The 12,359-nt window shown below is 39.5% G+C and overlaps 1 protein-coding gene across 1 annotated transcript in view; it reads left to right on the top strand.

Moving 5' to 3' along the window:
- Positions 1–12,359, top strand: part of EXOC6B (exocyst complex component 6B) — a 782,024-nt gene that overhangs the window by 116,952 nt on the left and 652,713 nt on the right. The window contains exon 2 of the mRNA XM_053587825.1: positions 268–433. Coding sequence (XP_053443800.1) covers positions 268–433 — 166 coding nt within the window. The remainder of the gene's footprint in view (positions 1–267; positions 434–12,359) is intronic.

The following is a 12,359-nucleotide window of genomic DNA, read 5'->3' as shown; positions in this document are numbered from 1 at the left end:
GTTATGATGAGAATTCTGTAATGAATGCTGTCAGTCACTCAAATATTTTTGAATGAGCAAGAAAGCAAAATTTTGATTTTTCCTAAAAAATATTCATTTTACAATGCATTAATGCAATGTTAATACACATTTTTTTTTTACTTTGTGGGTTATGTACCTTCAATATCAAATTTCTAAAGATTTGCTTTTGGTTTGTGTAATTATTGTTTCTCTATCTTAAAAGTAACTGTGGTGTAATCTTCATGCCATGCCATTTTTTTTTTAAAGGTCTGTCTATGATGGTGAGGAACATGGGCGATTCATGGAGAAGCTTGAAACTCGCATCCGCAATCATGACCGAGAAATTGAGAAAATGTGCAACTTTCATTACCAGGGCTTTGTGGACTCTATAACTGAATTGCTGAAAGTAAGAGGAGAAGCCCAGAAACTCAAAGTAAGGAAACTAAGAGACACTTATTCGTGGGATTTTGATTAGTATTAAAAGAAAAGGTGACTACGATGCAGATCACTGTTTATAGTAGAGATTTTTGTGTTGTAAGAAAGGAATTTACACTAAAACCTAGATAATTGAGATCATGGCTCTTTAGCCAAAAAGTTAGAGTTTAATTGGAATACTTATGTGAGTGTGAATCAGGACCAGTAATTAGTAACTGTTTCTTTCCTACAGAAACATTTGACTCTTCATGTCCTCAGCTTCCTTGTAGATTAAAGCTATCCCTGGAGGGTGGCAAATTTTCAAAGCACTGCTATAGAATTCTTTGTAGCATGGTATCTAGGACAAAGGAAAAAATACCAGTGGTGGTTGTGGAGGGTCTTCTACCAAAGCATGAAGCTTCTTTCTTGATGAGAAGGAAGCTAGTAGCATCAGTCTGGTCCTGGGCACAGCAAATTCACTTATTTTAGGTAATTCATTTTGCTTATTTATCATAAATCTAACTACTGCACTAAACTCTTCTGTCATTTCTGAAAATTTATATGGGATTTATTTTTGAGTTTTCTATGTAAATATTCATGTGATCTATAAGTAATAACAGTTTTATTACCTTCTTTGCAGTAATTTTACTTTTGGTTTTTGGCATGGGGTTGATTTGCCAATGAGTGTAAAATTCATCTAAAAGACTACATTGGTAAGAAAAACAAAGAAACATTTTTACTGAGGGGTGAAGTGGGCTATCAGATATCATATTCTAAAGCCATAGTAATTTAAAAACTCATTTGACCACAAAATGTGACATGAAATTTCTTTTTAAAATTTATTTATTTATTATTATTAAATCATAGCTGTGTACATTAGTGTAGTCAAAGTTTCTTTTTTATTTTAATTAACAATTCTTTTTAAATTAAAAATTTTCTTACATAGAGACAGGATCTCGAGTGCAGTGGCGTAATTATAGCTTACTGTAACCTTGTACTCTAAGGCTCAAGTGATCCTCCTGAGTAGCTGGGATTATAGGTGCAGAGATGTGCCACTGTACACAGCTAATTTTTCAATTTTTTATATAAATGGGGTCTTGCTTATGTTGCCTAGGCTGATCTCAAATTCCTGGTCTGAAGCAATTCCTGCCTTAGCCTCTCAATGTTCTGGGATTACAGGTGTGAGCAACCACTCTCAGCTGCAACTATCAAACTTCTTAGCGTATTTTATTTATTATAAATTTTTAGGTTTTGCTACAGAAATATTAATATGTTTGATTATGTAGCACTATCATAATCCCCACTGGGTGATATTATATCATAAATGATATATACCTTATTATCTTTATACAATTTCCAACATTCTTCAGTCCAAAACACTTTGGGTCCCAAGGCTTTAAATAAGAATTTATGGGCTATACATCAATATCCAGCCATCTTAAGAATTATTGTATCTCCAACACAATATTATATCTCTTTCCTACCCCTTTCAGTTGCTTTCTTTACCTCAGAGGTAAGTTGTTTTATTTTTGCATTTATTTTTTTTTTTTTTGGCCGGGGCTGGGTTTGAACCCGCCACCTCTGGCATATGGGGCTGGCGTCCTACCCCTTTGAGCCACAGGCGCCGCCCCATAAGTTGTTTTATTTTTAATGTTCTTTAATGCTTATCTGTTCTGATTTAACCTCTTCTTCATTCACTATACCATAATTAATGTCAGAGGAACTAAAGAGTAAAATGCAAAAAGAAAAAAAAAGGAAGTAATAGAAAATATAAATGAGGCTTTTTCCTATGGAGGGGGATGGCGGTGAGTGTTGGTTGAGAGCTTTGTGGCCACAGAAGGAGGCTCAGAATTTGTTACGTGGATGACAGTCTTCAAGTTACCATAAAACAACATCACATAGGAAATGTTGTAAAGACTGGATTGTTTTATCATATTTTACTCAGTTTCATATACAGAAGGCTATAGATTGCTTATGGCACATGTTAAGAGGCAAGATCCTTGAAGTGGGAGACAAGATGGCTGACTGAAGCCAGCTTTCCACAGAGGCTCCCGTCCAGAAGGAGGGTTAAAGGACAGAAATTAGCAAGTAACCTGGTGGATTAGAGCTGCACCAAGAGAGAAGGTTGAAGAACGCACATCAACTCCACTGAGGCGAGCTGCGACCCCAAGGATACAAACAAAAGGTACAAAATCCATCACCAAGCGGACGGGAGTCTTCTCCCACATGAGAAGGGCTCAGAGTGCCCCACAAACAAATGAGCAGAGTTCATTCCAGTCCATGGGAGAGACCCTCTAAAAACTGGTCCTACCTCCCCTACTAGGGTGTCATGGCGTTCTCCTGCCAGGCATAAAGCAGTATAAAACTGTATTCTCTACCTGCAACTCTGAGCTCCCAGAACTCCCCTCTACTCTCACTCTGAGGTCTGGAGGCTGTCCCCCAGGAGTCCAGATTCTTGGGTGATTTCTCAAGGGGTGTGGACAGGGCCTAAACTGCAGCTGGTCAGTGCTGACTTTGTGGCATGGGAGTGAGGAGAGGATGGTCAGCTGAGAGAGAACCACACTGGAGCGGCGGTGCCCTGAGGTGCAGAGCATTAGCCGTCTTTTGGCAACAATAGGACTCACTCCTGGATATTCTGAAGCCACACCCCCTGTCTCCCTGCGCAACCAGAAGAGGCCAGGCATCTACTCAGGTGGCAACCACCACGGAACAGATCTGGGACGGAAACACAGGCCCCGTGAGTAAAGGGTTTGCCTGAGGTGGTACCGGCCTGGGTGGAGTGCTGGAGCTAGAAACACATGTGCAGAGCCGGGAAGTTCCCAGGGCGGGACTGACCCAGAGGACCGCTTTACTGAACCTAAGACGCACCGGCCTTCAGGGGATTGTCAGCCTATAGACAAAAGAAGACAGGAGGCTAGAACTGACAGGTAACTGAATACAAACCTGCAGGAGCAAAGACAGGGCCTGAGGCACAGGCTCTGGGAACTCAAAACAGGTTCTCTTCTGCAGGGTAATTTAGCAGGGACAGAAACAAATTCCCACAAAGTTGTTCTGTTCTGTTCTGTCAGTAACATCAATCAGAGGCGGGGCTGGAACTGAGTGAACACCGCCCCCAGCCTCCATCAAGTGCCCGAGGTTGTCAGGACTTACCTCCCCCTGCTAGACAGAGGCAAAGTGCAGTGGCCTGGCTGAGCAGAAATAGGTTTCCTTGTGATTCAGGTAGGTGCAACCCCCTGGAGTATCTGTTCACTACAGTCAACTGGGTCACAGCCCTGTGGGGCTATCAGTGACTGGGTGTGAGGTGCAAGGTGAGGAAGGAGGCATCAACCTTCCCAGACTGATCGATTTGCTGGGTGGGTCCTCCTGATTCCACAGAGCACCGGAGCAAGCCATGTCTTGAGTAGTCACCAGACCACTGTGATCCAGTTGCCAGAGACCTTTTAAACTCTCCCACCTGAGAAGGGGATGACTGAAACAATTGATTTGGATCTTTTGAAATGAGCTAATTGCCCGAGGACTATTCAGGTGGTGCCCTGGGTGTGTGATTGTAGGAAGGTTTGACTTCCCTTTTCCAATTGTTCCCTGTAGGGGGCGGGGTGACTTAATTGCTGGTATTTCTCCATAGCTGAGACTTCAACCCAGAGTAACTGTTTCACTAGGGTCGAACAGAGACCAGCTGAAAATAAGACAGAACCATTTAGCCCCACCACACCAAACAGGTCCCCAGTTACTCAGGCCATAGCACTGTACGGGTCCTCACAAAGCCCCAGAAGAAAAATCAAAAGGTGTAAAACAATCATGGGGTGGAATCAGTGGAAAAACTCTAGTAACATGAATAACCAGAATAGATCAGCCCCCCCCAAGGAAAGATATGGCAGATGTAACTGAAGATCCCATTCATAAACAGCTGGGCGAGATGTCAGAAATCGAATTCAGAATTTGGGTTGCAAACAAGATTAATCGAATGGAGGAAAATTTGTAATTAGAAATTCGAGGAGCAATTCAAAAGTCGGAATTAGAAATTTGAGGAGAAATTCAAAAATTGTCTCAAGAATGTAATGAATTTAAAGACAACCACCAAAGATTTTGACGCACTGAAGCAAGACTTTGCAGCCCTCAAAGACCTGAAAAATACAGTAGAGTCCCTCAGTAACAGAGTGGAGCAGGCAGAAGAAAGGATTTCTGACATTGAAGACAAAGCCTTTGAATGCTGGGCGGTGCCTGTGGCTCAGTGAGTAGGGCACCAGCCCCATGTACCGAGGATGGTGGGTTCAAACCCTGCCCTGGCCAAACTGCAACAAAAAAATAGCAAGGCGTTGTGGCAGGCTCCTGTAGTCCCAGCTGCTCCGGGGCTGAGGCAAGAGAATCACATAAGACCAGGAGCTGGAGGTTGCTGTGAGCCGTGTGTGACGCCATGGCACTCTACCAAGGGCAGTAAAGTAAGACTCTGTCTCTACAAAAAAAAAAAAAAAAAAAGCCTTTGAATGCTCCCAAACTCTCAAAGAGGAAGAGAAATGGAGAGCAAAAATGGATCATTCTCTCAGAGAGCTCTGGGATAATTCAAAGAAGGCTAATATCTGCCTCATTGGAATCCCTAAAAGTGATGAAGTGGCCTCGCAAGGCACAGAGGCCCTTCTCCATGAAATTATTAAAGAGAATTTTCCAGACATGCCAAGAGATTCTGAAATTCAGATAGCAGACAGTTTCAGAACCCCAGCATGACTCAATCCGAATAGGACATCCCCCAGGTATATCATAATTAACCACTAAAGTTAATATGAAGGAGAAAATTCTGAAAGCAGCCAGACATAAGAAATCCATTACCTATAAGGGGACAAATATTAGAATGACTGCGGATCTCTCTGCTGAAACTTTTCAAGCCAGAAGAGGGCGGTCATCGACTTTTAATCTCCTAAAGCAAAATAACTTTCAACCCCGGATCCTGTATCCAGTTAAACTGAGTTTCATTTATGATGGAGAAATTAAATACTTTAATGACATTCATATGTTGAAGAAATTTGCCATAACCAAACCAGCTCTTCAGGATATTCTCAGACCTATCCTCCATAATGACCAGCCCAATCCTCTACCACAAAAGTAAACTCACTCAGAAGATCAAACTACAAATTCTACAGTGGCAAAAGGATTAAAAATGTCCACTGGACTTTGGAAAACTCGATACCCAGAATTTTACCTGACTTATCAATATTCTCCATTAATGTGAACAGCTTAAACTGTCCTCTAAAGAGGCACAGGTTAGCTGACTGGATACAAAAACTCAGGCCAGATATTTGCTGCATACAAGAGTCACATCTTACCTTAAAAGATAAATATAGACTCAGGATGGTCGTCCATATTTCAGGCAAATGGTAATCAGAAAAAAGCAGGTGTTGCAATTCTATTTGCAGATACAATAGTCTTTAAACAAACAAAAGTAAGGAAGGATAAGAATGATCACTTAATATTTGTTAAGGGTAGTACTCAATATGATAAGATTTCAATTAGTATCTATGCACCCAACCAGAATGCACCTCAATTTATAAGAGAAACTCTAACAGACATGAGCAACTTGATTTCCTCCAGCTCCATAATAGTTGGAGATTTCAACACTCCTTTGGCAGTGTTGGATCGATCCTCCACTAAGAAGCTGAACAAAAAAATTTTAGATTTAAACCTAACCACCCAACATTTGAATTTAGCAGACATCTACAGAACATTTCATCCCAACAAAACTGAATACACATAATTCTCATCAGCCATGGAACATACTCCAAAATTGATTACATCTTAGGTCACAAGTCTAACCTCAGTAAATTTAAATGAATAGAAATTATTCCTTGCATCTTCTCGGACCACCATGGAATAAAAATTGAACTCAGTAACAACAAGAATCTGCATAAAAAAATATGGAAGTTAAATAACCTTATGCTGAATGATAGCTGGGTCAGACATGAGATTAAGAAGGAAATTGCCAAATTTTTGGAACAAAATGACAATGAAGACACGAATTATCAAAACCTATGGGATACCACAAAGGCAATCCTAAGAGGGAAATTTATAGCACTGCAAGCCTTCCTCAAGAGAACGGAAAGAGAGGAAGTTAATAACTTATTGGGATATCTCAAGCAACTGGAAAAGGAAGAACATTCCAACCCCAAACCCAGTAGAAGAAAAGAAATAACCAAAATAAGAGCAGAATTAAATGAAATTGAAAACAAAAGGATTATACAACAGATCAATAAATCAAAATTGGTTTTTTGAAAACATCAATAAAATAGATAAACCTTTGGCTAACCTAACCAGGAAAAAAAGAGTAAAATCTCTAATTTCCTCAATCAGAAACAACAAAGACAAAATAACAACAGACTCCTCAGAAATTCAAAAATTTCTTAATGAATATTACAAGAAACTTTATTCTCAGAAATATGAAAATCTGAACAAATTGACCAATACTTGGAAGCACGTCACCTTCCAAGACTTAGGCAGGATCAAGTGGAAATGTTGAACAGGCCCATATCAAGTTCTGAAATAGCATCAACCATACAAAACCTCCCAAAAAAGAAAAGCCCGGGACCAGATGGCTTCATGTCAGAATTCTACCAAACCTTTAAAGAGGAATTAGTACCTATATTACTCAACCTGTTCCAATGTAGAAAAAGAAGGAAGACTACCCAACACGTTCTATGAAGCAAAAATCACCCTGATCCCCAAACCAGGATAAGACCCAACAAGAAAAGAAAATTATAGACAAATATCACTGATGAATATAGATCCAAAAATATTCAACAAGATCCTAACAAAGAGAATCCAGCAACACATCAAACAAATTATACATCATGACCAAGTTGGTTTTATCCCAGGGTTTCAAGGCTGGTTCAATATACGTAAATCTGTAAGTATAATTCACCACATAAACAAATTAAAAAACAACGACCATATGATTCTCTCAATTCATGCAGAAAAAGCTTTTGATAATATCCAGCATCCCTTCATGATCAGAACACTCAAGAACGTTGGTATAGAAGGGACATTCTTAAACTGATAGAGGCCATCTACAGCAAACTCACAGTCAATATTGTATTGAATGGAGTTAAATTGAAATCATTTCCACTCAGATCAGGAACCAGACAAGGCTGCCCATTGTCTCCACTGCTCTTTAACATTGTAATGGAAGTTTTGGCCACTGCAATTAGGGAAGAAAAGGCGATCAAGGGTATCCATATAGGGTCAGAAGAGATCAAGCTTTTGCTTCGCAGATGATATGATTGTATATCTGGAAAACATCAGGGATTCTACTACAAAACTCTTTTTTTTTTGTAGAGACAGAGTCTTGCTTTATGGCCCTTGGTAGAGTGCCGTGGCCTCACACAGCTCACAGCAACCTCCAACTCTTGGGTTTAAGCGATTCTCTTGGCTCAGCCTCCCGAGTAGCTGGGACTACAGGCGTCCGCCACAACGCCCAGCTATTTTTTTGGTTGCAGTTTGGCTTGGGCCGGGTTTGATCCGGCCACCCTCGGTATATGGGGCTGGCGTCCTACCCACTGAGCCACAGGCGCCGCCCCTACTACAAAACTCTTAAAGTGATCAAGGAATATAGCAGCGTCTCAGGTTACAAAATCAACATTTGTAAATTGGTAGCCTTTATATATACCAACAATAACCAAGCCAAAATAACAGTTAAGGACTCTATTCTATTCACAGTAGTGCCAAAGAAGATGAAATATTTGGGAGCTTAGCTAACAAAGGACATGAAAGTTCTCTATAAAGAGGGTGGCGCCTGTGGCTCAGTGAGCAGGGCGCCGGACCCATGTACTGAGGGTGGTGGGTTCAGGCCCAGCCCTGGCCAAACTGCAACAACAAAAAAAAATAGCTGGGCGTTATGGTGGGCACCTGTAGTCCCAGCTATTCGGGAGGCTGAGGCAGGAGAATTGCCTAAGCCCAGGAGTTGGAGGTTGCTGTGAGCTGTGTGATGCCATGGCACTCTACCGAGGGCAATAAAGTGAAACTCTGTCTCTACAAAAAAAAAAAAAAAAAAAAGAAAGTTCTCTATAAAGAGAACTATGAAACTCTACGAAAAGAAATAGCTGAAAATGTTAACAAATGGGAAAACATACCATGCTCATGATTGGGAAGAATCAACATGGTTAAAATGTCCATACTACCCAAAGCAATATACAATTTTAATGCAATCCCCATTAAAGCTCCACTGTCATACTTTAAAGATCTTGAAAAAAATAATACTTCATTTTATATGGAATCAGAAAAAAACCTTGAATAGCCAAGACATTACTCAGAAATAAAAACAAAGCAGGAGGAATCATGCTACCAGACCTCAGACTATACTATAAATCGATAGTGATCAAAACAGCATGGTACTGGCACAAAAACAGAGAGGTAGATGTCTGGAACAGAATAGAGAACCAAGAGATGAACCCAGCTACTTACCGTTATTTGATCTTTGACAAGCCAATTAAAAACATTCAGTGGGGAAAGGATTCCCTATTGAACAAATGGTGCTGGGTGGCAACCGGTAGAAGACTGAAACTGGACCCACACCTTTCACCATTAACTAAGATAGACTCTCACTGGATTAAAGATTTAAATTTAAGACATGAAACTATACTAAAAATAGTAGAAGAGAGTGCAGGGAAAACCCTTGAAGAAATTGGTCTGGGTGAGTATTTTATGAGGAGGACCTCCCCCCCCCCCCGGCAATTGAAGCAGCTTCAAAAATACACTATTGGGACCTGATCAAACTAAAAAGCTTCTTCACAGCCAAGAACACAGTAAGTAAAGCAAGCAAACAGCCCTCAGAATGGGAGACGATATTTACAGGTTATGTTTGACAAAAGTTTAATAACCAGAATCCACAGAGAACTCAAACATATAAGCAAGAAAAGAACAAGTGATCCCATTGCAGGCTGGGCAAGGGACTTGAAGAGAAACTTCTCTGAAGAAGACAGGCGCACGGCCTACAGACATGTGAAAAAATGCTCATCATTTTTAATCATCAGAGAAATGCAAATAAAAACTACTTTGAGATATTATCCAACTTCAGCCCATATCACAAAATCCCAAGACCAGAGATGTTGGCATGGATGTGGAGAAAAGTGAATGCTTCTACACTGCTGGTGGGAATGCAAATTAATACATTCCTTTTGGAAAGATGTTTGGAGAACACTTAGAGATCTAAAAGTAGATCTGCCATTCAGTCCTATAATTCCTCTACTAGGTATATACCCAGAAGACCAAATATCACATCATAACAAAGATATTTGTACCAGAATGTTTATCGCAGCCCAATTCATAATTGCTAATTCATGGAAAAAGCCCAAGTATGCATCAATCCATGAATGGATTAATAAATAATTAATAAATATACCATGGTGGTATATGTACACCGTGGAATATTATGTAGCCTTAAACAAAGCTGGAGACTTTACCTCTTTCATGTTACATGGATGGAGCTGGAACATATTCTTCTTAGTAAAGTATCTCAAGAATGTAAGAAAAAGTATCCAATGTACTCAGCCGTACTATGAAACTAATTTATGGCTTTCACATGAAAGCTATAACCCAGTTATAACATAAGAATAGGGGGATGCGGGAAAGGGAGGGGAGGGAGGGGGAAGGTGGTGGAGGGAGGGTGATTGGTGGGATTACACCTGTGGTGCATCTTACAAGGGTATATGTGAAACTTAGTAAATGTAGAATGTAAATGTCTTAACACAGTAACTAAGAAAATGCCAGGAAGATTATGTTAACCAGTGTGATGAAAATGTGTCAGATGGTCTATAAAACCAGGGTATGGTGCCCCATGATCACATTAATGTACACAGCTATGATTTAATAATAAAAAAAAGAGAATATAAATTAATATGTATATGATTTGGGAGTAGGGAATATGTGTTTCTAAATAAAATTCCTGCATCTGAAAGAAAAAATTGATACATTTGACAACATTTAAATAAAGTAACATACTCTATGTACAAAATAAAAATGCAAAGGTAGATAATCAGAAATCTTTACAAATACCTATGGTAAATGGTTGGTAGTCTTAATAATGAAGATTCTTTACAAATAGGAAATACATGTACATTCTAATAGAAAACTGAGAAATACACATTAATATTATTTATAGAAGAAGAAATTCAAGGGAACCCTACAATTTAGAAATAATGAAAGGAGTGCAAATTTTGAACAATAGATGCTAATGCTTAAAACACAACTTAGTTTTAGGATTTCTTCTAAGTCTGTAGGTATATGTATAAGGATGTTCATGTGGTATTTTTTTTTTTTAATTTTTTTATTAAATCATAACTGTATACAATGATATGATTATGGGGCATCATACACTCACTTCATAAACCATTTGACACATTTTTATCACAGTGGTTAACATAGCCTTTCCGGCGTTATCTCAGTTACTGTGCCAAAACATTTATATTCTACATTTACCAAGTTTCGCAAATACCCCTGTAATATGCGCCACAGGTGTGATCCCACCGACTCCCCTCCCTCTACCCACCCCCCCCTTTCCCACTTCCCCCTGTTGTTAAGTTGTAGCTGGGTTATAGCTTTCATGTGAGAGTCCCAAATTAGTTTCATAGTAGGGCTGTGTACATTGGGTATTTTTTCTTCCATTCTTGGGATACTTTACTAAGAAGAATATGTTCCAGCTCCATCCATGTAAACATGAAAGAGGTAAAGTCTCCATCTTTCTTTAAGGCTGCATAGTATTCCATGGTATACATATACCACAATTTATTAATCCATTCGTGGATCGATGGGCACTTCGGCTTTTTCCATGACTTAGCAATTATGAATTGGGCTGCAATAAACATTCTGGTACAAATATCTTTGTTATGTTGTGATTTTTGGTCTTCTGGGTATATGCCCAGCAGAGGAATTACAGGATTGAATGGCAGATCTATTTTTAGATCTCTGAGTGTTCTCCATATATCTTTCCAAAAGGAATGTATTAATTTGCATTCCCACCAGCAGTGCAGAAGTGTTCCCTTTTCTCCGCATCCACGCCAACATCTCTGGTCTAGAGATTTTGTGATATAGGCTAGTCTCATTGGAGTTAGATGATATCTCAAAGTAGTTTTGATTTGCATTTCTCTGATGATTAAAGATGATGAGCATTTTTTCATATGTCTGAAGGCCGTGCGCCTGTCTTCTTCAGAGAAGTTTCTCTTCAAATCCCTTGCCCAGCCTGCGATGGGATCCCTTGTTTTTTTCTTGCTGATGCGTTTGAGTTCTCTGTGGATTCTGGTTATTAAACCTTTGTCAGAGTTATACCCTGCAAATATCTTCTCCCATTCTGAGGGCTGTCTGCTTGCTCTGCTTCATGTGGTATTTTTTATAGTGTTTTTTTTTTTTTTTAATTATTAAATCATAGCTGTGTACATTAATGTTATCATGGGCCACCATACACTGGTTTTATATACCATTTAACATATTTCCATCACACTGGTTAACATAGCCTTCCTGGCATTTTCTTAGTTATTGTGTTAAGACATTTATATTCTACATTTAGTAAGTTTTACATGTACCCTTGTAAGAAGTAGTGCTTTTTTTTTGTTTTTCTTTTTGAGGCAGTCTCACTTCATTGCCCTTGGTAGAGTGCTGTGTCATCATAGCTCACAGCTACCTCAAACTCTTGGGCAAAAGCAGTCTTTTTGCCTTAGTTTCCCCAGTAGTTGGGACTTTAGGCACCCGCCACAATGTCCAGCTATTTTTTTAGAGACTGGGGTCTCACTCTTGCTCAGGCTGGTCTCGAACTGCTGAGCTCAGGCAATCTACCTGCCTTGGCCTCCCAGGTGTGAGCCACTGCTCCCAGCCAATGTGGTATTTTTTATACTAAGTGAAACTTTAAAATGTTCTGAAAAATTATTTAATGGAAGATTATTGAAAGAAATTATGGTACATCTATTTGAAAG

This window comes from Nycticebus coucang, chromosome 4 (genome assembly GCF_027406575.1).
Source record: "Nycticebus coucang isolate mNycCou1 chromosome 4, mNycCou1.pri, whole genome shotgun sequence".
Lineage (NCBI taxonomy): Eukaryota > Metazoa > Chordata > Mammalia > Primates > Lorisidae > Nycticebus > Nycticebus coucang.
The sequence above is the reverse complement of the archived record's forward strand: the minus strand, read 5'-3'. Positions and strand labels throughout refer to the sequence as shown.